This window comes from Vicugna pacos, chromosome 7, assembly GCF_048564905.1.
Source record: "Vicugna pacos chromosome 7, VicPac4, whole genome shotgun sequence".
Classification (NCBI taxonomy): domain Eukaryota; kingdom Metazoa; phylum Chordata; class Mammalia; order Artiodactyla; family Camelidae; genus Vicugna; species Vicugna pacos.
Window position 1 is genome coordinate 20860414 of NC_132993.1, and position 27783 is coordinate 20888196.

The 27783-nt window shown below is 42.4% G+C and overlaps 1 protein-coding gene and 1 long non-coding RNA gene across 4 annotated transcripts in view; one reads left to right on the top strand and one right to left on the bottom strand.

Moving 5' to 3' along the window:
- The window catches only part of TSPAN33 (tetraspanin 33), a 25639-nt gene extending 18597 nt beyond the window's left edge, over nt 1–7042 (bottom strand). For all 3 annotated transcript variants that reach the window (XR_012074287.1, XM_072964516.1, XM_072964515.1), the window contains exon 1: nt 6675–7042. Coding sequence is in view for 2 of the 3 variants with exons in the window: in XM_072964516.1 (XP_072820617.1) it covers nt 6675–6776 (102 nt within the window). In the remaining variant the exon portion in view is untranslated. The remainder of the gene's footprint in view (nt 1–6674) is intronic.
- Nucleotides 484–12536, top strand: LOC140697341 (uncharacterized). The gene is made up of 3 exons (XR_012074288.1): nt 484–680; nt 5963–6218; nt 12275–12536. It is a non-coding gene; the product is annotated as an uncharacterized lncRNA (long non-coding RNA).
- The last annotated feature ends 15247 nt before the right edge of the window (nt 12537–27783 follow it).

A 27783-nucleotide genomic window follows, 5' to 3' on the forward strand; every position in this document is an offset into this window, starting at 1 on the left:
GATAAAATAAAGAGACACCACTCATTATCATCTCCTCTGGCTAACAGTAGGAATGTGAGCAAAGGATGTTCAAGGCTGAAGGAAGTCAGGCTCCAGGTTGGCCCTTATCTAGGCTTAATCCCCATCTACTTGCCACTTGTAGGAGGAGCACTCATCCTAGCTCTCCAAGACCGTCCCCACAGGTGACCTCTAGGAGCCAATTCTAACAATGATAGTAAGAGCTAATTTTTGTTGAGTGCTAAGGGCCAGGCACTGGGCTAACTGCTTTATACACACATGACCACAACCCCAAGAGGGTGTTAGGATCTCCACTTCACAGCCCTGTTGGGATGTTGGGAGAATTCACTCAGTGTGTGGCTAAAATGGTACTGGAACGTAGGTGCACGTGTCTCCAGAGCCTCATGCCCTCGGCCACATGGCTGCCTTCCTCTCTCTGCCTTACAGCAATCCCGGGACACCTGCATTCACTTAGGGGCATTGTGAGGTGGGAGGGAGCTTGTAATCTCCAAACTGGGTGGGGCTCAGATAGTGGGGAGGAAGACAGCACCAACAGGGCCCAGAGGGAAGTCCCTGGAACCGTGCCTGGAAGGGGGAGATGGCATCACCATGCAGGGCCCACCAGCCCCCAAGCCCAGCCTTGTCTGTCTCCCATATTCTAAAGTCTGGTCTGTGCAAACCAGGTAGATCTGTCTCAGAGTCCTCTTCTCTTCTTTGGAATGAATCTCTTTCCCTTTTCTTTTGACAGTGGGGGACAGCTGAGAGTAGAGTGATTCCCTGCATGGGAATCAAAACACTATCCCTAACCAGAGGGATGTTGGGAGGGAGGGGTCTGCACCTCTGGTTTCTCAGTCTTTTCTATTCTTTCTTTCTTTCTTTATTTTTATTTATTTTTTTAACATTTTTATTGATTTATAATCATTTTACAATGTTGTGAGTCTTTTCTATTCTTATTTCTGGATGAAGTCAAAGAAATTACAGCCTGCTAGCCCTAAAGCAAGGCCCCCTCTCTCTCACTGCTCAGGATCTGCACACACTGGTTCTTCTATAGTCAGCCTGGCACCACTGTTCCCGGGTTTCTAAGGTGGCAACTATCTGTATGAAACTGGCTCTTGGCTTTCTCTCTCTGGATTGGATGGAATTGTCCTGCTGGAATGGAGGAGTCCACAGGGCTCTTTCCTCTGCAATGTCTGCGCCAACCCTTTAGCTTCTTCCTTAGGTCGTGACTGGGTTTGGTTTTCCAAGGTTATAAATAAGGAAGGGACGTTTACAAGGGCTCACAGTAATATAAACACTCAAACTGCCTACTATAAGACACTGAGAGATGCTACATGTTTTCTTTTATTCTTTTTAAAAGCTGCTTGAAGTTTACGATTTTCTACTTGGTACAAGGCAAACAGCTATTTGGGGAGTAAAGAACGCATGCTTGTGACTTGAAAGCAAAGAGTGGTTTTGTCTTCATTCTTGGTGTTGTTATTGTTGTTTTTATAAAAATAATGTGATAATTCATGTGTTGTAGTCTGTCTAGTCTGTGCGGAAAGGAGGGAAGAAATGGGGGAGGAAATGGGCTCTGCCTCTGAGTACATTTAGGTAGGGTGTTGGGGTGGGGTTGGGTGGCAGGAAGGGACTCTGTCACTCAGAAGGGGTTTTTGCCAGGCTTGATGCCTGGTCATGTCCTCATGGCTTCTGAGCCAGGTTACAACAGATGGTGCTGCAGGTGGCCTGGGGCTTTCTGAGTACCCTGGAAACTCTAATGCAATGGTCCTGGCTGGGAAAGTGAATTTCTTCAAGATACCTTACCAGAGGCCTGGATCAGCCTAAGGAAGAAAGACCTGGATGGGGGTCCACATGTGCTACAGTGGAAGTAAAAAAAAATTTGGTACTGCAGGTAGTAATTAGGCATGAGCCTGAGGGAGATATCAGAAGAGATGGCTGTCATTTTTTTCTGACATGGCTTGAGGGAGGGGTGCCAGCCCATAGGAGCCACTGCAGAGGAGAGCACAGGTAGACACCCCAACCAAGGCTGCTCGAGGACTTAAGGTTGTGCTGCATCTTGACAGACTACTGCCTATGAGAGAGGGAGGTAGGACATCACACTTCAATGCTATAGGGTCTGCTCCCTCATTCACCATTCAGTAAACACTCAGTAAGTACCCACCCTCTGCCAAACACAGCTGGGCACTGAGAATCCAGAAGTGAATAAGGCATTCTCTGCCCTCAGGAGCCTAAAGTCTAGATGGGGAGACAGAAATACAGACTTGTAGCACAGGTAAAGAAAGATCTGACAATCAAATATGTGTAAGTTGCCCTGGGAGCCCTGAGACATCACCGCTAAGGAAGCCTGGGCAGGGACACGGGGGCAGGAGGCCTGAGTTTCTGGGCTCTGCCTGACTCAAAAGCCACCCCAACTGCTGCCCTGGGTGGGAAAACGACCAGCAAGAGCACTGATAATGTTCTTGCCAATGTAAGCCCAAGGCTTATAAAGCATGTGCCAGCCCACTGTCTTCCCTCTGCACAGAGCTATCCAACACAGGGAGGTAAGGAAAGTCAATTACTTTTTAACTGAAAGACTGAAATTCAACTTTTGGGATCTTGGGACAACTACTCCAAGCCATGGGATCCTAACAGTCAGTGATCCAGAAGCATGATTCTGGGTAGAAAAACCACAACTTCTGGGCAAAAGGGGAAGTGAGATTTGAATCTTGAGCAGGAGGAACTGGCCCTGGTCCTAAGGGAGCCAGCACCTTTCTGAGTCAGACTCCAAATGCCCCTGAGGACCAGGGCTCCCAGAGAAGCAGCAGAGGTAGCCACCACCATCAGTGCCACCACTATGAGACCAGGCAATGCTGGCTGTCTTCCCAGTGTGATCCAGGCACAGACACAAATACCATCCATATACAGCTCTCCAGCAGCTGGCCAGAACTTGCACTCTGCCTGGAAAAGGAGTGCGCTGATAATCCTACCATGGGTGGGTCTCCAGAGCAGAAGAGGGGAATTTGATTAGGATGGTGGAAGGCTGCAAAAAAGAAACCACAGTAACCAGTCCTAGAAGAGGGGATAGGAAGAAAGATGATCCCTGATCTGGGAAAGCAGCCCTTCATCTCCAGCTGGACTTGTACAGAATGAACTCTGAGGCTCTGGACCTGAGGGAGAAGTGATACTCAGTAACGCCCCAAGAGTACTAACCCCTGGGAAGGTCAATGTCCCAAGGATACCAGGACACAAGAAAGATGCATCTTAGATCCAGCTCCAGGTCTTAAAGAAAGAAAACAGTCCCCAGGCACAGTAAAGGAAGCCATAAGCAAAACAAAACCACAACCTATGGAATGGGAGAAAATTTTTGCAAAAGATGAAACTGACAAAGGCTTGATCTCCAGAATATATAAGCAGCTCATATGACTTAATAAGAAAAAGCAAACTACCCAATCCAAAAATGGGCAGAAGACCTAAACAAGCAATTCTCCAAGAAAGAAATACAAATGATCAATAGGCACATGAAAAAATGCCCAGTATCACTAATTATCAGAGAAATACAAATCAAAACTATAATGAGGTATCACCTCACACCAGCCAGAATGTCCATCATTCAAAAGTCCACAAATGACAAATGCTGGAGAGGCTGTGGAGAAAAGGGAACCCTCCTACACTGCTGTTGGGAACGCAGTTTGGTACAGCTACTGTGGAAAACAGTGTGGAGATTCTTCAAAAGACTAGGAATAGACTTACCATATGACCCAGTAATCCCACTCCTGGGCATATATCTAGAAGGAACCCTACTTCAAAAAGACACCTGCACCCCAATGTTCATAGCAGCACTATTTACAATAGCCAAGACATGGAAACAGCCTAAATGTCCATTGACAGATGACTGGATAAAGAAGTGGTATATTTATACAATGGAATACTATTCAGCCATAAAATGACAACATAACGCCATTTGCAGCAACATGGATGTCCCTGGAGAATGTCATTCTAAGTGAAGTAAACCAGAAAGAGAAAGAAAAATACCATATGAGATCGTTCATATATGGAATCTAAAAAAAACAAAAAAAACCCCCAAAAACCATAAATACAAAACAGAAACAGACTCATAGACATAGAGTACAAACTTGTGGTTGCCAGAGGGGAGAGGGGTGGGAAGGGACAGACTGGGAGCTCGAAATTTGTACATACTGACAGGCACATGTACAAAAGATAAATCAGATTATACTGTATAGCACAGGGAAATATATACAAGATCTTGTGGTAGCTCATAGCGAAAAAGAATGCAACAATGAATATATGTATGTTCATGTATAACTGAAAAATTGTGCTCTACACTGGAAATTGACACAATATTGTAAACTGACGATAACTCAATAAAATAAATAAAGAAAGAAAGAACCAAAGGGCACTACCTAAAAAAAAAAAAAAGAAAGAAAACAGTCCCCAAAGTGATGTATTCATCTTAAATAGTTCACAGAGGCAGAAAAATTTTCTACTTTAGAGGAGAAAAATTGAGGACAGAGAGACAGATACATTGGCTTGGGGTCACACAGGAAGCTGGTGCCAGAAAGAAACTGGGCCTCTTGTCCTCCAGTGTGCTATTTCTAGAGCCTCTGACTTCTTAAGAGTCCAAAGGAGGGCCAAGAAGGGGCTCTTCTCTAATTTGGAGTGATGCCAGCTTGGTTAGCCAGGTCCTCTGACCTTGAATGAAGCATTTGTACCAAGAAAAATGGGTCTGTGGAGCCAAATTCTCTCCCTGGCTGTGACCTCCCAAAGTCATTTATCTGTTAAAAGGCTTTGGGGCGGGGTGGGGAAGTCCTAGATAATGACCGTGAACACAAGTGTAACAGATGCACCCAGCTGTTTTCACTGGGGAGCACAGTTAAGGGTGAAGTGCCGAAGGCTCCAAAGGAGATGCAAAGTCTTAGCTGATAGAGGAAGTTAGAATGAGGACTGAGGTCCCTGGAATGCTAGTGGTGACTCTGAGGACAGCAAGTCATTGGCCTGGCACATTCAGTGAGCATGTAGGAGGGTTCTCTGGAAATTTCCCTTAAGTGGGGGTTCCCCTTAGGACATCCCCCAGCCCTTGCAGAGTGATGGTGATATTTTCTGCTGTTCTTCCCTAACCTCCAGCTGAACTAGACCATGGAACCCGTGTTGACTAGTTAACTACTAACACTGCTAATACCCCAGCTACAGTAGCAGCCATCTGGGCCAAGGACTTCCCCTAGAGGCACTGTGGTTCAGTAGAAACACCACCAGATCAAGCCTACTAACCAGACATTGGACCTAAGATAAAACAACATCTCTGTGCTTTGGCTTTCTTGTATATAAAATGTGGGTGGGTACTGGACAAGATGTCTTCCAAATTTTTTTTCTTCCAGTTCTAAAACTGAGAATTTGTTAGGAGTTCAAACTTCATTTTTCCCAGTACAATGGCTGAAAGGGAGCTGGGATTTCTCTCATTTTTTCCAACAGGCTAGCACTTATGTACTTTGTGTCTGTTCACACCATGGCCCTGGTGAAACCCTTCCAGCAACTGGCTTAGATGCCTAGTCTGCTCCCTCTCCTAGGAAACATATTTTAGACCCAAGACTCCTCCCTCCTGCAAGTCTGAACTTTTAGTCTCAGGCAGAGGTGGGCAAGCATAACAGGCTCCTAGGGCATTAGCTCTGTTATGACTGGTGCTGGAAGAGAAATCAGGGAATGGGGGATGGACCTCCCTGTGTTCTCAAACCCGGAAGGGCTCAGGAACTCTCTAGACATGAAACAGGACTGAGCTAGCATTTCATGATCTGGTCCAGCTGCATTCTCAGCTCCAGCAGAGTATTTCTGTTTTCCTTGATCTTGCTGGGTTTGATTTTACTAAGGCCTCCAGAGATGAACATATTGCCCAGTTAGTCAAGTCAACAATTAATCGCAGAGTGGAAATAAGAATCCAGGCAGCCCCAGTCCAATATTTTTTTTTTTACTTTTCCAGCCCCAAACATAAAATTCTGAAAGGACCCCTGGCCTTCCAGCCCAACATAGGATTGCATTTAAAGAAGCCGGAAAGGGTCAAACTCCAGGATATGGAGCCTGGTCCTGAGAAAGGTGAAGCAAAATTTGGGACAATGCTGGGCAAGACATCCACACCTGGAGGCCATTCCTGTCCCTTCTCAGCCTTTGGAGGGAGGTGGACAGCAGAGGCCTGTGAAAAGGAAGAGATGAAAGCCCCTGAACCCATTCTCTCTGAGGTAAGAGAGAGGGAAGGTCTGGGTTTCCCCCCCTTCCTCTTTTTTCTTTGACAGCAGGGCCTCCTTGCCCCCAGGCCTGAAAAATCCCCCAATCATGAATGTATCAGTGAGTCTGCCTTGGGCCAACAGGAAAATCCGCTCCTCCCGCCTAAACCCACCTCTTTGGCCTGACACAGACCCACATGCGATGCCCAGAGAATACCCGTAAGTCTTTACTGAATCTCTTGCATAGCCCCCGACCCCAACACCCCTGGCAGACAAGGCGCCACTGTGGTGTCCCTGCCTAGGATAAATTACCCCAAAGTGCCCTCTTCCCAGAAAACTAGGTAGTGCCGCTCACCACGCTTGCCTTGGACCAGGCACCCAGTGACACCCCCTCGTCTGCCGCGGGCAGCCCACTCAACCCTCTGAGGGGTGCCCTGCAGCCCAGGTGACCCTGCGACCCCCAAGACTCACCCAGAAGAGCATGTTGAAGAAGAAGAGCAGGTATTTCACCAGAGGGTTGATGAAGGAGAAGTCCTCCCCGTAGGCGGCCGGCGCCCCGGGTCTCCGGGCCATGGTCCAGCCGCGGCCGCCCCCGGGGGCCTATCTCCCCGCGGCGGCCGGCCCACCTGCGCGCTCCGCGCGGAAAGGCATGAACCGCGCCACCGCCGGAGCCCGAGCAGCGGATGAGCTGCGCAGCGACGAGAGGTGCCGGCGCGGTGCGTCCGGGAGAAGCGCGGGCAGTGGAACGGCAGCGCCACTGGAGCCACCGGGAGTCGCGGGAGCCGCGGCGGGCAGCGTGAGCGGCGGAGACTCCGCTGCGGCGGGAGGACCAGCCCGGCCCGCCGGGCTCCCAGGAAACCAGGCCCGCCCCCGGCCGCCCATTGGCGCGGTTGCCGACGCCCGACTTCTCATTGGCCGGTCTCTGATGTCACTGAGTCCAATCCCTCTTTTACGAGAGGCGGGGGAGACACCTGTTCTGTGAGGGACAACTTGTTAAAGGGTCAGCGGTTCTGCCTCTTCCCCCGAGAAGGAAAGCAACCAGGCTGCAGCTCAAGGGGAAAACGATGAGAAGGAGTGCACACTGCATCACACACCCACGTCCTCTACCCAGTTGCTGTGCACATATACAAACACACATACATTAAAATCAGTAAGTACATACACCATGTGTTGAGTAACGCGCCGAAAGCTGTGGGAATACAAGAGAAGAGAAATAATTCCAGGGGGTGAAAGGTGGGGGATGACAATAAAGTCAGAGAGACAAAAGTAATCTATACATAACAGCTGGAGAATATTTGAGTAGCTGCAATCTTGTTTAATTACTATATATTTTAGATGCTTATTTAAAAAACTCTGTAACCCAACAGTGGAAATTTGGAAACATCACCAGCAATCCTGCTGTCCTAATTCATTACTGTTTCAATCTCCACCTCACTATTTTAGTCTTGGTCTACACGCAGACACCATTTTTAACATGCTGATCCAAGGCTCGCAGGTTGAGCGCAGTATCGGTGCTGGACACTGTGCTGCCTACCGTAAGTAACACAAACACGAGTGCTGTAGACTGGATGTTTGTACCGCTTCCCCCACCTCCTAAATTCATATGTTGAAATCCTAACTCTCAAGATGATGGTATTAGGAGATGGGGCCTTTGAGAGGTCTTTGGTCATGAGAATGGAGCCTAACTCCTTCTGCTATGTGAGGACTCAGGGAAAAAGACAGGGACCAGGAAGTGTGCTCACCAGACACTGAATATGTTGGTGCCTTGATCTTGGACTTCCCAGACTCCAGAACTGTGAGAAATGTATTTCTGTTGTTTATAAGCTAATCAGTTTATGCTATTTTTGTTCTAGCAGCCTGAACAAACTAAGACAATGGTTTCAACCTCTTCAGATGCGTGACCTTGGCAAACTGCTTAATCTCCTTGAGCCACATTTTCTTTAATGTTGGATAGGGAGGGTCCTGGCCTAACAACGGTGATGTGAGGATTAAGTGAGATATTGCATGCAAATCACAGCACAGGCTGGAAGAAAGAAGTGTTCACTAAATGCAGCATTTTGTTTGAACTGAATTTAGAATCCATTGGGGAAATACGATAACGCACAAATAACTAGAACACAGTTGGTGAAGAGTTAGTAAAGATATCATGGCAAGTGAAATTAGGGGAGTATAAGATTTACAATAGCAGAGATGGAGGAAAGGTAATCCAGGTGACAAAAGGTGAGCCAGAGCCTGGAGGTACAAAAGCACACTGTGCGTTCAAAGATAAGCAGACTGATTTGGCTGGAGCATAGGATTTGCTTAGTATAGCAGTGGTAGGTAATGCTGACTTATGTCAATACATGCTGAATTGAGTTAAAATTGTGAAAGGACTTGAATATCATATTGGGGAGTTAGTGTTTAATTGATTTGGGAATAAGAGTTTGGAAGAAGGAAATAATGTAAGACCTTTTTTTCAGTTAGAGTGGGAAAGAGACTGCAGAGAGGAAGGTTTGTTACAAGATCACTGTTAACAGTCTAGATAATCAGAAATTAGGATCTGCTTTAGGGGTAATGAACATAACTGATGAGAAAGGATGGAAGTGAAGGGAAGATAAAATCTCTAAGTCTAGGCTATGGTGCGTATGTGGTGCATATGTGGTGGGGGCAGTTAGTGGTGACAGAAGCACCAGAGTTGGAGGTCAAAGAAGTGAGCCAAGGCCAGGTTACTGGGAAACTGGCCATTAACAGGTTAAGGTGACCACTTGGAAATCAGTTTTATATGAAGGGAGTGGGGTGGACAGAAGCTATTTTTACAAGAGGTTAAGAAGTAAATGGGTAAGCAAAGGGTGGATACTCATTTTCAGAGGTCCGAGGGGTGAGGATTGAGAAGAAGATGAGATCAGGCGTCACTGGGATGGCCACAATGTTCATTATGTGGAAGTCAAGGATGGTACCTGATGAGCCGTGCAGCTGTAGAACAAACTATGAGGAAACTCTCCAGTGTACTGAGTTGGAACAGTCTGCAATCTCTAAGTTATTATGTGAAAAAAGCAAAATGAGGAACAATGTATAAAATATATTACATTCTTGTTTTTAAAAAAAGAGGGACAAAAAAAGAAATGACATTTGTATTTGCTCACATCTACCCAAATAAACTGTAGAAAGATACAAAACATATTAAGATGGGAGGTTACATACTGGAGTGGGGGTTTTGTATTTTAATTATTATTAATATATAACATACCTATAAAATATATCATTCTTTTTTATTTAGGTGCTCCTCTTTCTACCTTTTGCATATGTTCTTTTAAAATCTGAGATCAATACAAAACTATCCATCCAGAAGAATCACAATTTTGTTAAATAAAAAGAATTGTATTTAAAATTTGTAGAAGGACTTATAACATAATATAAATAATAATTAACTCTGCATGGTAGGATAATGGTTGCTTCTTATTTTTATCACTTTTCTTTTCCCCCAATTTTTCTTTAGTCAATCTTTTTTACTTTTATAGGCAAAAAGTGTTTGGGGTTCTTGTTTTCTCTTTTGATTGGACATGTTTTCAGCAGGGAGGACATAGCTCAGTGGACATAGCTGAGCTATGCCTGGAATCAATCCTGGATTGAATCCTTAGTACCTCCATTAATAAACAAACCTAAGGTCCTGGATTCAATCCTTAGTACCTCCATTAAATAAACAAACCTAATTACCTTCCCCCCTAGAAAAAAAGTCTTAAATTTTTTTTTTTAAAAAGCAATGTTTTCAAATACACTGTAAAGTAGAAATAATAATCCCCAAACATCTATATTCCCGTTACCAAATTTTCCCATTTTGCCATGTTTGCTTTATCCATTTTTAAGCTACACCCATCATAACATTCCACCCTTTAATTTGGTTTTCATATCTAAAAATAATTACCCTTCTACATAACTACAATGACATCATAATTTCTGATAAATTTAACAATAGTTCCCTAATTTTGTACATAGTTCATACTCTAAGTTGCCTATTTTACCCCAAAATACCTCTAAGAGCTGGTTTGTTCAAACCAGGATTTAATCAAGAACGAGTCATTATATTTGGTTTTTAAAGAAACCCAACTTAATTGAAACTTCATGGGCAATCAAAATGTTTAACAAAGAAGGTGGCATCTGCACTCTGAGTCCTTAAGGATATGTCAGAATTGACATGGGTGGAGAAGTGAGGTGGTCATTTCAGGAACAGAGATCAAAGTGGGAAAATTTCAAAGAGACAGAAGGTAGCAGATATGCTTGGGGAGCGGCAGGTAGCCCAGTTTATTTTAATCAGAGGAAAAGGAATAATGGCAGATAAAATTGCAAAATAAATTGGAAGGAGATCATGGAGGGCCTTGAAGTTGTTTCTAGTTTGCTCTGTAAACCACTTGAGAATTCTAGTGAGCCCCAGGTGTGAATAACCCATCAGTCTATAATGCTTGTAGGACAGTGGCTGTGTTTTATTCATCTGTATATCCCTGGCACATGGCAGAGCATACTTTGTGGGATGTTCAGAGTGTATTTATTGTTGAAAACATAATTCTATTGAAAGATTTTTGGTTGGAGACTAACATGCTAAGATCTCCTTTGGGAAGATTGAAAAAATTGGTTGGTAATGATGGTGAGTAGAATAAAGATTTAAAGAAGAGAGCTAGCTGGCTGGGTTGGAGGAATTGAAGAAGGCTTTGTAAAGGAGGTAGAACTTGGCTCAATTAGAGGGGGAAACAACATAAGCAGAGATGAAAAGTCGGGAGTGAGTTGAGGATAGTATAATGACTAGTAAGGAGATTGTACTTTAGGGTGCTTTAAGAAATGAGATTCCATAAGATAGGATCAGGAATGGTTTAGGGGGTCTAAAATTAGTCAGATATCTGTTGTTATTCAGTAAATGACCTCTGATCATACTTGAACTCAAGATTTAGGGTTTTAAAGATAGTGTTTACCTATGCTTTCTCATATAAAAAGAACTCTTAGTACAATATGAAAGACAAAATTGGATAAGATTATTTTGAACCTAAGAAGAATTGGTAACGAAAGAATGTCTAAATGAAGGAAACATTAAATTGGATTTATATTGGATTGTGTTCATTTCAAATTTATTATACAATTGAAATATGATACTGAGTACAACTGCATATATGAATTGGGAAATTGAATTAGCAAATTTAGTTAAAACAAGCTTAATAAAGAAAGAAGAACATTTGCCAAGAAACACATAGGAAATTGTATACTCCAATTGAAGCTTGACAGTTTATCTCCCTTTCAGGAAGCTGGACCCTCCTTGAGGGTACATATTCAAGTTAAGTTGCAAGCCAGATACATGGCAGTCCCTTTCACAAAGTGTTCACGGATGCTCTACCAGCGACTTCTACTAGTACTGGCCAGAACTGGGTCACATTGCCACGTTAGCTGCAAAGGGTTTGGGAAAATAGTATTATTAACTAACAGTACTACTTCTCTAAGAGGGGGAAAATGAAGCTCTGTTTTTAAGAAAGGAGAGAAAGGATATGGGAAGAAACTAGAAAAGTATCTGTCACAAAGTTTTTATTGTATGTTAGAGTGTTTATCAGTATATGTCTGTGTAACTGAGCAGGACCCTATTGTCATCAGTAACCGTCTGATATCTGTAATGGTGTTTGTAACTGCTTAACTGTATAATAGTTTAAAGGGTTTTTCTCATGCTTTTGCTGATCAGAGTTAGGATAGAGAAGAGGAAAGCTTGAGTGGTCTGCCCAACCCCCTAGTGGTGCTGGGTGCAGGAATCATGCTCAGTGCCCTGCTTTTGCCCCCAGTGCCCTCTTCTTGATCCTGACACCTCAGAGACAGCTGTTGGGTGTTTTGTGCATCTTGTTATTCATAACTCACCCCAACTGGGCATGTCTGCTGTTGTTTAGCCCCTTATGGTTTCCTTGTATCCTATTGTTTGAGCTACAGGCCTCAGCTTGCAGCAGAAGGTCCTAGACCTTAGCCTGCTTAAAAGCCTAAAAGAATTTATCCACCTGACTTTAAACTGCATAAAATTTTCTCTAGAGCTCTTTTCTACAGGCCATCTTCCTATGCATCCTTTGTTCTAGGTACAAGGATATTATGAGAGTCTCAAAGCCAGAGGTGAACTTCATACCCAGCAGAGGGAAGGAGACAACTGCGTCTGCAAAAACAAGAACAACTTTGCAACAATTTGTTACCCTGTATAACATCTCGATGGAACCCAACACTGCCCCTTGAACTCTTGAACTTTTACTTATAAAATCCCTGCCTTCTCTCCCCAGAAGGCTTATAGTCTTAGAGGCTTAGCCCACTGTGACCTCCTTTGCCTGACAAAGAAATAAAGCTGCCTTTTCTACTTCATCCAAAACTCTGTCTTCGAGTTTTAATTTGGTAAGCATGGTACAGAGGCCATGTTTCAGCAAAGTCTGTAGGTATTAATTTGGATGTTTGTGTGAGCCTAGTGTGTGAGTTAAATTCAAAAGAATTGGTTAAAAATTCATTCAATAAATATTTGTTTCTTGGCAAAAGCACGTGAAGATGAATGAGCCACTATTACTGCCCTTGAGGAGCTCACAATCTAGCTGGGGAATCAGACATGTATGTAAATCTCATGGAAACTTTGGACCATGAACCCTGTCCCCAGTTAGCTTTAAATGTGCCATCTCATCCATAGAGGTAGCTCCCATTTTGTACCATGTGTTCCTGCCCACCCACCAACTACCCTACCCAGACACTCCTGACATCTAAGCTGAGTTAACCAATCCCTTCCCTCTCTAAACAGAGAGACAGTCACTCTCTCTTTGTGTGGCTAAACCTCTAACAGATAAATTCAGTAGCCGAGGACAGCCTTCCTATGGTGTAAGGACCAGAGAGGAAAAAAAGAATTGATCTTCAGCAGGTGAATGAATCAGCCACACTGACAAAAGCAGAGAAGAGAGATGGTTGGAGAGAGGAGTCTTTCCACTTCCTGGATGAGTCCCTTCCTCAGGGCCTGTTGCTTACTTGCCCTGGAGTCCTAGGAGTTAACTGTTATTTTTTAAGTTTATTTTCCATTAAGCTAGTTTAATTTTCCCTTTCTTTCAACCAAATAACCCTTATTAATACACCAGAAAACTATAGGATGCAATAAATGGACAGCTCAGGTCAGAACAGGTGCATCATGACCAAGCATTCAATCTTCACTAAAGTCCAGTAGCAAGTCAGAGCTATTTCTTAAAAGGAGAGTAGTTATCTGTGGTGGATAGCATAACTTTGCTCCAATATCCTAAGGGTCTATGCTGTGACTCGTCTATTGGAGTCTGCCAAAGTCTTATGAAGCATTTCTATCTGCCACAGACCCTTCGAACACCATCATAGTTGATCGGTCTTATGACAAGTGTACTTGCAGAGCAGTTTGCATGGCAGCCCAGATCCACAGCAGAGCCTTCTTTTGTTCTGAGCCCCACTCAAAACTATCAGCTTTTCAGGTCACTCAATAAATGGGTCAGAGTAGCGCTCTCAAATGAGCTATATGTCGCCTCCAAAATCTAAAGACGTCCACTAGGCATTGTGTCATTCTTAGAGAGAGGATGGACCAGGTGGGACAACCTGTTCATTATCTTGAAAAGCTTATCTCAAGTGCTCTAAACCATTGAACGCCTAGAAATTTTCCTTTGGAGGGCTCCTGAATTTTTATGGGATTTATTTTCAATCCTTTGGCACATATGTTTATTACGAATGTGTCTACATAGTTGCCACACCCTGCTCATTGTGTTCAAGTAACATAACATCATTAATGTAATGGACCTGCACGATGTTCTGTGGAATGAAGAGGTGGTCAAGGTCCCTGTAGACTAGATCATGACATAGTGCTGGACAATTGATACAGCCCTGATGTGGGATAGTGAAGGTGTATACTGAGCCTGTTGGCTGACAGTACACTGCTGCTGATGGCCTTTACTAACAGGTATAGAAGAAAAAGCTTTCACTGGGTCACTAGCTGCCTACCAGGTGCCAGGGGATAGGTTGATTTGCTCCAGCAAAGAAACTACTGCTTGAGCAGCAGCCACAATTGAAGTCACCACATAATTAAGTTTACATAAAACTACTTCTATTCTCCAAGATTTGCTTGCCTTCATAGGCCAAATAAGTGAGTTGAATGGGGATGTCTTAGGACACTAATACATACTTAATGACATTGCATTGCTCAAGTCTTTGATAGTGGCACTAATCTCATGGATGTGGTGTTGCTTTTGTTTACTATATTGGTAGGTCGAAGCAGTTTTAACGGCTTCCACTTGGCCTTTCCTACCACAATTAGCCCTCACCCCATGAATTAAGAAACCAATGTGGGAATTCTGCCAGTTGCTGAGCATGCCTGTGCCAGTTTTACATTAGAGAACTGGGAAAATAACTAGAAGGTGGTTGTGGGAACCCACCAGGCCCCCTGTGAGATAAACCTGAGACATAACTATGGATTGCCTGAAAACCATAAACCTCTATTCTGACTATTGGACCACAGTGACATTTTGGGTCTTCAGGAATTAGTATCATTCAGAGCCAGTGCCCAGTTTTCCCTAAGACATTTATTTCCCTTTTCCCCATGCACAGTCATCCAGGAAAACAGTTGCAGTTTCTATTAGAGAAGGCTAGGGAAAAGATTTATGGTATAAAATTTTGACTGTGTAAAATAACAGGTTCCTTCTTCAAAGGGACGTGGATTCCCCTTCATGCAAGGGGCTCTGAGTCTATGAACTTGTTCCAGTCTGGGAATTGGTTGAAGGATTAAAATTCTCTACTGTGGTAATTCATGTCATAATTCTGTTCACCAGACCCAAAGCTTTCCAACTTCACAGAAATAAAGTACACTACTAGGCTGCCCATCAATTTCAGTTCTGTGAACACTATGATCAACTGGCCAATGCCAAGGCTCTCTGTGGGTCAGACAATTCTGATTATTATTTTCGTTCTGCTGTCCATTACAGTAATCACATTATCGATGACAATTAAGTGCTACTACTTGGCCCTTGCCACCCTAGGGATCCCATCATCCCCACTAAATTCAGGGGACCCAGTTTAGTGATAACAATTCTCACTGTTCTGGCCTACAGAGAAGAGCCACCATAGGGTTCTTTAAGGAAGCTGGAGCTCTCCTTACACATATATTTCTCATTGTCCTGTGGGGTGAGCACATTTTACATGATAAATCTACTTTAGCATTCCAATTTTTCCTAAGCTTTTGGAAACTTTCCCCTACAGCAGTAGTTCTCAAGGGGGTAGACAATTTCCCAAGAGACATTCAGAAATGTCTAGAGACACTTTGGGCTGTCACAACTAGGAAGGTGCTACTGGTATCTAGTAGATAGGGGCCAGGGATACTGCTAAACAGGGCCAGGACGAGGATGAGATGAATGATACTCCCAGGGCACAGAACTTGTTGCCTCCCTTACTTCACCCTGGTCTTGGCTGTGCTGTTACACGTCTTGCAATGCACAGGGCAGCCCTCCACAAAACAGAATTATGCAGCCCAAAATACTGAGGCTGCCAAGGTTGAGAAACCCTGCTCTATAGCATATTAAGGAAAATTCATTCAGTCTAGGCCATCTTTGGATCTAGGTTTCAGTTAAGTAACCAAACTACAAGAGCCTTTTCCTGCAGCTTGAGCTAACATGTTACATCAGAATCTCTACTTAGTGAGCCCATGTCAATAAGTTTGGCCTGGTCCAGTTTTATATTTCTTTCATCCTGATTCCATACTTTTGGGATTCATTCTGACACATATCTCCTGGGTTGATATAAATTGGTAAATTGACACAAGAGGTTCTGGGTCTGTGAACTTTCTCCAGTCTGGGAACTGGTGGATATAAATGCGTAAAATAATGCAATTCTTCAGTATGTATCTCACTTCTTCACACATTATTCTCTGTATCTCATCCTCTGGGGCATGCTATCACTTACATCTTACAGGTCTAGGAGCAATGAGAAGTAGTGGGGATGGGTCCTTAGGAAGACCTGAAGTCCCTTGCAAGGGGAAGGCCATTTTGAGTTCTTCCAGCAAAAGGAATCTGTCACTAATTCTAAATGGAATGATACAGAAAAAAATAAATAAAAATATTGAAGTATAATTAAATTCTGCATTTCAAATATCAGCTCTTTACAGATATGATTTCATTACATAAAAACAGATGGCATTTGTCTCTTTTTAAAAGAGATGTTAGATATAAATTGGGTTTCATAAACCCCATTCATTCTATTATGAAATCTACACATTCATGACAGCTATTGCTAGGGTAGAGATTACCACTGGCAGTTTTGACTACTATTGGTCTTAGATTTTATGTCATCTTGATTAAAGGAGAGTAGTGACTCACCTTTTCAAGGTGATGTATTAGTAATAGGATATCGTTCTCTGTGGAAACTTTTGTGGGCATTCACCATGGATAAAAACTTGTGATAATAAGTTTAAACTACTTAACCCATGAAAAGAACTTACCTCCTTGTATCCAGAATGAAGTTATGCTTATAGGAGTGTTCAAACATAGTATAGCCCAATTACCCAGGACATATTTCACAGAACTAGAACAAATCATAATAAAATTTATATGGAACCATCAAAGACCTAGAATTGCTAAAGCATTACTGAAGAGAAAGAAAGAGGCTGGAGGAATAACTCTCCCAGACTTCAGACAATACTATAGAGCTACAGTCATCAAGACAGCATGGTATTGGTACCAAAACAGACATATGGACCAATGGAACAGAATAGAGAGCCCAGAAATGAACCCACAAACCTTTGGTCAACTAATCATCGACAAAGGAGGCAAGAATATACAATGGAATAAAGACAGTCTCTTCAGCAAATGGTGTTGGGAAAAATGGACAGCAGCATGTGAAGCAATGAAGCTAGAACACACCCTTACACCATATACAAAAATCAACTCAAAATGGATTAAAGACTTAAACATAAGACAAGATACAATAAACCTCCTAGAGGAAAACATAGGCAAAACATTATCTGACATACATTTCAAAAATTTTCTCCTAGAAGAAATAAAAGCAAGAATAAACAAATGGGACCTAATGAAACTTACAAGCTTCTGCAGAGCAAAGGAAACCAGAAATAAAACAAGAAGAAAACCTACGGAATGGGAGAAAATTTTTGCAAGTGAAACCGACAAAGGCTTGATCTCCAAAATATATAAGCAGCTCATACGACTCAATAAGAAAAAAATAAACAACCCAATCCAAAAGTGGGCAGAAGACCTAAACAAGCAATTCTCCAAGGAAGACATACAAATGATCAAAAAGCACATGAAAAAATGCTCAATATCACTAATTATCAGAGAAATGCAAATCAAAACTACAATGAGGTATCACCTCACACCAGTCAGAATGGCCGTCATTCAAAAATCCACAAATGACAAATGCTGGAGAGGCTGTGGAGAAAGGGGAACCCTCCTACACTGCTGGTGGGAATGCAGTTTGGTGCAGCCACTATGGAAAACAGTGTGGAGATTCCTCAAAAGACTAGGAATAGACTTACCATATGACCCAGGAATCCCACTCCTGGGCTTGTATCCAGAAGGAACCCTACTTCAGGATGACACCTGCACCCCAATGTTCATAGCAGCACTATTTACAATAGCCAAAACATGGAAACAGCCTAAATGTCCATCAATAGGTGACTGGATAAAGAAGAGGTGGTATATTTATACAATGGAATACTACTCAGCCATAAAAACCGACAACATAACGCCATTTGCAGCAACATGGATGCTCCTAGAGAATGCCATTCTAAGTGAAGTAAGCCAGAAAGAGAAAGAAAAATACCATATGAGATCGCTCATATGTGGAATCTAAAGACTCATGGACAGAGAATACAGACTTGTGGTTACCAGGGGGGTAGAGGGTGGGAAGGGATAGACTGGGATTTCAAAATTGTAGAATAGATAAACAAGATTACACTGTATAGCACAGGGAAATATACACAAAATGTTATGATAAATCACAGAGAAAAAAATGTGACAATGAGTATGTATATGTCCATGAATGACTGAAAAATTGTGCTGAACACTGGAATTTGACACAACATTGTAAAATGATTATAAATCAATAAAAAATGTTAAAAAAAAAACATAGTATAGCAAACATGCAATGGGCAGTCATTACACAAAGTAGTGTGCTGAGCACTGGGGTAAAATATGAAAAGATACAGCCCTAGGCAAAATCAAAGATGCATGCAATCTAGCTGTAATCTTAGCTAAATTGTTCAGATTTGAAACAAAATTTGGGCTCTGCTTTTCTAATTATGACAGAAAATAAATTTGAAGAGAATCAAGATAATTCTGGAAACAACATACTAGCACCTCTTTCAAAAGAAAAAAATTACTTCAAACTGCTATACAGTTAGGGCACATTCATTCTGGAAAATATGAACAATAAAAAAGAACTAAATAAAAATCATCTGTAAGCCCACTGTCTTCCAGAGTTTTCTCTGGGCACATGCACGCACATACACAAACATATTTTTCACAAAAGTAAGTCTGATATTTAATGTTTTCCAGAGACCTAGACAATATCACGGGGGAATATCTGGAATTTTTAAAGAACAAGAGAAAGAATTCTGTAACTGCCTTTTGAATTGTCCCTTGATAATCCTGCTAATTTTATTATAGAGCTATCTTGAGGTTAATTCTTAGTGAGTGCTAAAATTGTAAGTGTCCTCTTTGATGTGGAATTTGAAATGTTTGCCATAGCATTTTGCCTTGTGGTTTGAAAGAGAGGGCAAATCTGAAATCCAAAGGAAAAGGAAAAGGAAAATGATCAGAAAACAATCTTGAATTGATGTTAAGACACAGCAAAGGCAAAGAAGCCATTCATAAAAACTTGGTTAAAAATTAAAGAGTGGTCAGATTGGCTTTGATTGCCTGGACTAGGGGATTCCCAGCATATGGGACTTAGTGCTAAAAATGGACAGCCTAGGGCAAACCAGAATGACTGGCCATCCTAGACAGAGCCTGGGGTGTTATGGAATTCATCAGATTTTAGTCTGCAGAGTTCTGGATTCTGATACCCATTTGTCCCTAAGGATTTGGGATGAAGGGTTGTGGATCTGGATGTATATAGACTAACTCTGGAAGGAGACATGAGCAACGAGTCAAAATCACTCCCCCCACCGCCCCTCCCCAACATACACAGGGAAGAAAACAGGCTGGAGGGCAGGGGTAGAAGGGAGGGTTTTCACTGTACATCCTTTCGCATCTTTTGACTGTGAACCATGTGAATGTATTACCTCTGTATAAAATAAATACAGAATATTATTGAGAGCTTGTTTGAAGGTTTCAGCAGGGGAACGCAGCTACTCATATACCCTTGACCGAGAAGAACGGTTCTTCTTTATCGGGGATGGTCGTTCTCCTTTGGGAGGGATGCACTTGGAGCGGTGAGGGAGGAAGGGGACACCTGCCCAGCCAGCCAGATCAGCGGAATCAACACTGGAGATCAATGGGGTGACAGTTGTGGAAGCCAGATCACCCTCACATCCGAAATAAATATAGAATATTATTGGGAAAAAAAGTGGTCAGCATCTGCTACAAAAGCTTTCTGGTAATTTATAAAATCAGTGGTTTCTAGCCTTGCTTGCTTACTTCCACTTTGTGACTGTGTCTGTAGTAGTCTTTCTATATACATCACTCCACCCTCCAGGAACAGCAAGAAATAGTGTGGGCAGACCAAGCTCTTGGAGACATGCTACTTTAAGAGTTTCCAAAGTGGGCATGTAGGACCAGACAACAGTTCAGCCTGAGGAGGAGACCCTCCCCATAAAGGTAATAGGACTTAACCAGTCAGAAGAAAATGACATTTGTAACAGTGCTTACTATGTGCCAATCACAGTTCTAAGTGCAACGTGTCTGAAAAGTTAGGAAACATAGGACAAACTGATTTTTAAATTGTGTGTTATTTAGTTTTTCAAATAATGTGTTCAATTTTTTTTAAATCCCAAGACATCTTTTCAGTAAAATATCTCTAAATTTGAAGCAATGGATATACTTGTGTGATAAAAGTTTATTTCATATATATACTGTATATATAATTTTCCCTATATTTCTATAATTTTTAGACACTCTTTATCATATTTATTATACTTCTTACAGATTAAAACTGGACTCATTGCTTTGAACTGGGGTTGTCCAAGAATTGAAGAAAAAGACATTAATGATATTATTTGAAAAGCTAAAATACTGTTTAAAAACAAGTTTATCTTATGTTTCTTAATTTTTCAGATACCCCTGTACTTTATACTATTAATTCATTTAATCCTTTCAACGATGGTGGGAGCTACTATCCGTATTTCATAAATGAGGAAATTGAAACAGAGAGAAGTTGCCTAACTTGCCCAAGGTTATAGAGGAATACACAGCCCGGAAGCTGTGGGGTCTGGGTTTAAGCCCAGCTAGACAAGCACTATGTCCGTGCTCGTAACCACTGAACCTTGCCGCCTCTTACAGAAGTGTCTGAACAAGCAGTGACTTGGAACTGACTGAGACCATGTAGGATCTGGAGTCTGATTCTAAGGAAGGGAAAGGAGGCTGGTAGTAAATATGTAATATTTCCAGGTTATACTGAGGTCTTCACACAGCTCAGTTATGATTACAGAATACATTACTAATGAAAAATGGTAAATAAATAATATTTTAATATTTGCATAACCCCCTGTTCAGTCTCCATTTCTAATTACTGCCATTTCCTGCAAGAGTTTTAAACACCACGTCCTGACTCCACCAGGTGTGAAGGAAATACACTGCCCATTCCTGGCTTCTGAGAAACAGAAAAACTTCCACATCATGCTTAAACAGTGGTTTGCACATTAACCTCTTTGGACAATAGGTGAGTTTTCTTTGTCCCACAGTGTCTTAAATTTGAAGGTCTTTAGCTTGGGCTTACCCTTTCCAATTAATCGCAGTCTCCCCTACTCCTAATTATATATTCAGCCAGCTCCAAAATTGTATTACTTCTCTAGCCCCAGGAGAGCAAGATAGAGACAGAGAGACAGAGAATTTATGCCGTTAGGGTAATACAGTCAATGAGTAGCCAATGAATAATGATTCAAAGAATTAAGGCCATGTTATTCAGGGAGATAAAACTAGCTAGGGATAAGGTTTAAAGGACAGAAACATGTTATAGGGGAATCTAAAAAAATAGAACATGGTGTAGGAATGTTAAAAAGATCCAGCGAACATGTGAATTGGCAAAAGGCCCTGGGAAATTCTGGAGTTCTTTCTGAAACAGAAAGACTGTGCTGGTTAGGGAGGTAACTAACTGGTCAAACCAGTGGTGACCTTGAGGGAAGCATAATAATTCCATGGAGTTGAGACTGGGACTATGGACTACCAACAGGGGGGTTGGGAACATTTCCTTCCCAGAGCAGCCTGACTCCCGCATAGGGGTAGAGCACTGTCCATGTTTGTGCCATTTGAAGGGCTCCATAAAGCATCCCTTCCCCTACCTCTCCCTCTTACCAGCTTGCCTGAAATTCCCACCACTTTCTAATCCAACCATAATCTAATCTCACTTTAGATTAAAGTGTTGAATTGCTCATTAAATGCAAATATTCCTGGGAGAGACACCCAACCCAATATCTACACTTCATACTATAGATGTCATACATTTTTGGAAACATTTATTCTGGATACCTTCCACTCAGCCATCCAGAAATCAAAGGATGATCGAGCTCAGGCAGAATCTCCGTTTGAAATTTGATCACTCTGATCTGAGGGGAGAAACTGTTCCAAGTATTTATGTGAGTAGAATTAAATCCCTGTCTGTTATTTTTCCAGGCCCAGAATCTATTCCCCCTGCTGGTACCAGCCTTCTAGATTTCCTCTGGGGAATCGCCCTACCTTCCCTCCCAGGTATGCATAAGGGGAACATCTACTCTTGGGCTCTGGAGTTGGAGCATATTACTCTGTTTTGGCCAACCTGAACTTGGGGATGGATGTGATTCAAGTTGGTCCAATCAGAACAAAATTGATGGGGAGAGGAACATTACTGAAAGAGATTCCCTCTCTCTTTTGCTGAGACCCCTAGCATTACAGGTAAACTGCTGTCACTGAGAGCTACCACATGGATTGAAGGTAACACTAGGGGAGGCAGAGCTGAGAGATAGGGCGAAACTAAGTCCTGATGGCATGTGAGCCCCATGATCCAATAGTGCCTGAAAGTAACCCTATTCTCAGAATTTCTCCTTTCTTAAGCCATGTGAGGACACAGCAAGAAGTCAGCCATCTCAGAACCAGGAAGGAGATTCTCACCAGACACCAAATCTGCTAGGTGCCTTGATCTTGGTTTCCCTGCGAGAAAGATTTCTGTTGTTTATAAGCTATGCAGTCTGTGGTATTTTGTTATAGCAGACAGATGGACTAAAACAAGCATAGAGTTACTATGTGTTGTGGATATTAACAATAACGTTCATCTCTTGTTTGGAATTCATCCTGTATTCAAGACCCCCATGATGTAGCCGGACCTAGGATGTCTGTTTTTATAGCTTAGTCATTGACTTCTTTAACTCTGGCAATTGCCTGATGACCTCCTTTCAGCAGCTCAGCGAAGACAAGCACAGCAGAGCTCTTTAAAAGCTGAATCTCAGAGGCTGATTATGCCAACAGCTAACCACAGTTAACTGTGGTAACCAAAGTTGGCCTGGGAAGTCCGGAGACAGATGACCCATCCCATACTGTGGGCAGCCTTTCCTGCAGTGCTAGACCCCAGAAAGAACCCACCACCAGTTCCTTCCTGAGGTGGGAAATAACCCCAAGAAGTTTGGCTCTCTAAATTTGGGACAACCAAGAAATGAGTCAGCTTTCTGGGGAAGCCCCTCCTTCCCACAGTCTGTGACTCACCATCTCTGCCAGGCCCCCACCCCCACTCCCACACCAGTAAGGCCTCTGCATTGCTTTCAAGAGCATTATAATACCTGATATTTAAAAAGCACTGAAGTACTGTACTTCTTTTAAAGTACTTGTGCATTCATTATCTCATTAGGATACCAGATTTGCTATTTTTTCCCTTCAGATTCTTTTTTTTTTTTTAACTTAAATCCAGCGGAGAAATTTTGTATGTGGCTTTCAAAAAGCCTTGAGAGGAGAAAATCAGAATTCAATCCAAGAGCGAAGCTTTCCTTGAGCCGCAAATATAATCCTTTTCTCTTATGCCAAAAATAACAAGAGGGCAGAGGCTAGATTCTAGAGGAGAGAACACTGAGTGGGAGTTGAAACCTGGGCTCTAGTTCCAAATTTGCCACGAAGTAGCTGTGCGACTTAAACAAGCCCCTTAATCTCTCTGTGCTTCAGTTTCTTCCTTTGTAAAGTGGTGGTGTTGAGGCTTCCAGGGGAGGTTGGCTTTGATATTTCCTGAAGTCTCTGAGCTTATATGGCATGGGGAATTGAAAAGCCTCAAGAGACTGATTTATAAGCAAGTTGGCACATTTTAATAAGGCCAGCTGCTATTTGGGGATGTGCAGAGGAGAGACCATGTCCAGGGTGCCATGACCCATAGCACAGTATGACACAGAGCTGATTCTCAGAGACTCCAAGGCCTCCTTCAGGACGGCCTCTGATGGGTGTGGCTGGTTGGTGGTGGTTAGTTGGTTAAATGAAAGGTGAGCACCTGACTGTCACTCACAAAGTGCTAGAGTCTTGACTGATAAGAAACCCTGTGGCCTCTGGAACCACAGATGTCAGTATGGTTCTTGGAACAAGAAGGGAAGTGGAACCCTGGCATTTTCTTGGAGACGTGGCCTATATAGGGCTTGGCAGGCCAGGGTGGTAAGCCTTACTGAGCAGCCCAGGAATTTTTCTCACTGAATTCAACCTTCTCTTTATAACCCTTCCCTCCAGCAAACACTCTGCCCAGTGGGGAAGTGAATGAATTCCTCGCCCACTTTCTGTATGACTATACTCTCCAATATATCCTGGCTCATCCTTTCTTTTCCAATGACTACTTTGAGACACTAGGATGTTAGTGGTTTATCTCCCTAGTGCCTGTGAGCTATTATATATCCTTTGAGAGCAAGGACTATGGTACATCTGAGTGCTTCCTACATTACTCAGCCTTGCTTTGGCTCTGAGCTTTCCTTCAACTTGTCTCCTCCTCCTCACCAAAGCAAAACAAAACAACCAACTATCACCACCACTAACAACATAAAAACTCTGAACCATCCCATTCTATATCTTGTCCTTAGGAAATTTTTCTTTGTTCCTAAACTAATTCATGCTAAGGCACCAACAGCTGCTAAGGCTTATGACTTACCCACTCCCTGTCACTGCTCCGAATGTGTATTTAGATTTTAACAGGGACATTGGATTCAGTTTGGCAGAAACACTCCTATTAAAGGAACAAACTTGTTTCAGGGTCCTGCATCAGACCTATGATAGGAGATATTTTTGTCCTTAAGGAGGGGCCTTTTTTGGTTTCTTCAGTCACTGAAAGGAGGCTGGGTACTATGAGGTCAGAACTATTGGAGGGTCGTCTGGCCTATCAGGCCTTGCCCTGAACCAGTAGTGTCATTTTATTCATAATCTGCAGTTTCAATACCCAGAACAAAACCTGCCACATTGCATTTGCCAGCTTCCTTGCATTTCACAATGTTACTTAATTGTTTCTGGGATCTTCTGTCTTTCTCCTTAAATCCTGGCTCAGCCTCAGATGCTCCTGGCTCTGTTTGGGCTGTACTGCCTGATGCCAGGATGTGAAATCTTGGCATCCTCTGAGAACTCCTCAGGTGTGCGTGCCCTGTGCCCCTCCACATGCCAATCTTATGCCCCTTACGGAATCTCTGGTCGCCTAACCTCAGGACATCAATGGCCTGAGCTTAAAGCAGGACCAGAGGAGGAAGAGGGTATAGCTCAGTGGTAGAGTGCGTGCTTAGCATGTACAAGGTAGTGGTTTCAATCCTCAGTGCTTCCATTTAAAAAAAAAAATTTAAGTTAATAAAATTTAAAAACCTAATTCCCACTCTAAAAAAAAAAAGAAGCAGGACCAGAGAAAGGAACTACTAAGTCCATTAAGTAAAACCAAATGTGAATTAATTCCAGGAGACCAGGTGAATCTCCAGAGCTTCCAGGTCTGCCTTACAAAGGGGCAAATTTCTATTCCTGTTGTTTGCCCACTCTGAATCTTGTCTCCAGGCCAGTACTCTCTGTCACTCGCTTTGTCCCACCGTATTCACCACAACAAGGCTGAGAATGCCCCTGTGAACAGGAACTGGCCAGTTCTCTCAACTTGGAAGCCAGCTTGATTCTTGAGGGGAAGTGTTAGAAGGGTCAGATCCAGCTCAGGGATATCCTTAAGTAACCAGATGCTCTGAGTTTTCCTGGCATGTACTGATGTTAATATGCAAACATAGGCAAACTCTGAAGGCATTTGCTCAGATGTATAAAATATGCTGGCCAAGCTAAAGTAAGAATGCAGATAAACAAATACAAGGAAGGTTAAAGTGTTTCTTAAGTTTGGAATTCTAAAATAACACAGAATCCCATGGCAAGACCAATACCATATCATCCATTGGTCACTTTCCCACTTCCACAGCCTGGGGGTTGAGTCTGGGAGCCGAGGAGAAGGAGCTGGCTCTCTTCCAGTCCCTAATTCATCCTGCCTGGATCTGCATGGTCCATTCCTAAACTCCCTGGTTAGGAATGTGGTCACTTCAGTCATCTCCTGTCCAGTCATCTTGCCCTTTCCACTCCTCGATGTTGATTTGGTGGACGACCTGGTAAAAGCCATGGCAAGCATCCTGGAGAGAAGCACCAGAGATCTTTGTTAGGTCATGATGTAGAGATTAGGGATTAGCCTCGTTAGTGGTTAGTGAGCAAGAGACTTATGGGGCCCATATAAAAGAAGATATTACTGAAGAGAAAGGAGAAAGAGGGAAGGCTGGGACTGAGACTGAAGGAAATCCACTAACAGGCGAAGTGCAATCCAAGGTCATCCCTGCAGCCGTGTCTGTGGCTGAGTAGATTCTTGCACCCAGGTGGGTCCGGGTGGATCTTGCCCAGCAATAAAACTGGAGAAGACAAACTGACTTTGTCCTAACCCCATTTATTTTATGCGAAAGGAGCTTTATCATCATCCTTAGGCTTCTAAAACCTCACCCGTTTCCCAGTGTATTGCCCTAGAACCAGACTTGGGCTAACATGCGCAATGGAAAAGTTTCTGCGCTCAGTTCTCTGGCTCACACACTTGCCGGCAACAGTCGTGACCGCCAGCACCAGAAGGGCAGAGTGACTCTGGGTCAGCTCTACTTTGTGCAAAATCAAAATACAGAAATCCAGATTTTTTCTTCAAATGATTCATTTGGGAGGTGATTATTTATTTATTTATTTATTTATTTATTTATTTATTTATTGCTTTATTGCTTTATTGCTTTATTGCTTTACAAAAGCATCTCTGAAGGGTTTCTTCAATTTTTCTATGGTTCTCTTTTTTGGGAAAAATTATCTTTGGTATAACATTAGATAATCACTTTACCCCAAAAAAAGGGAAAAAAACTGAAAAAAAGAAACAATCCTGCATGACTCCATCCTCTTAGTGCACCTGTCACATACTAGCATTTAGAGGTTATCTTTCCTATCTTTTCTGCTATACACACTTTTTTTTTTGCCTTCTAAGCATTAAAGGATCATTTTGTTTTTAATTTAAAAAAGAAGTAATTCAGGTACATGATTTAAAAAGTGTGAAATAAAAAGTAACAGTCTCTCTCCTTCAACTTTATCCCCGGTGACCACTACCAACTCTTATATATCTTTCCAGAAAATAGCTTTTTATATAAAGCACGTAGCTGGGTTGCATGTGCTCTGAGGGGCTGGGGTAAGCAGTGGATTTGCTCCTATTTGGAGTATAGACACATGGACCATGTAAGCAGCCCCTCCTACTGTCAGGATTGTAACATGTAAAACTTGGGAGCTGCCAGGGATGTTGTTTCTGGACATGTAACTAAAATAAGTGACTGAAGAGCTGTAAAGAGAGTCCCAGTGCTATCAGAAATTCTGGATCTGGCTCTTTTTGAAGTTGAACCATGACCTTGGCTTTCCTACAATTTAGTCATTTGACCTTTCTCAAAGTTCATGACCAATAAATCCCTTTTCTGCTAAAATTTATTTGAATTGGGTAGATGTCATGTGTTAACAAACTAGCACATTCATCATAAGCATTTATTCTTTCTCTGTACAGTCTTCATGTCCATAATTTTTCTTCCAGTTTTATTGAGATATAATTGACATACAGCATTGTTTAAAGTACATGACAGAATGATTTGACTTACATACATAATGAAATGATTATCACAATAAGTTTAGTATTCGAATATCCATCATCTCATATAAATACAAAATTAAAGAAATTTTAAAATATGTTTTTCCTTGTGATGAGAACACTTTGGATTTACTCTCTTGACAACTATCATATATAACATAATTAACACTAACAACAGTGTTCATTGTATTTATTATGTCATATATTACATGTCTGTATTTATTTATTTTATAACTGGAAGTTTGTACCTTTTGACTGCCTTCATCCAATTCCCCCTCCCCCTCCACCACCCACCTCTGGTAACTACAAA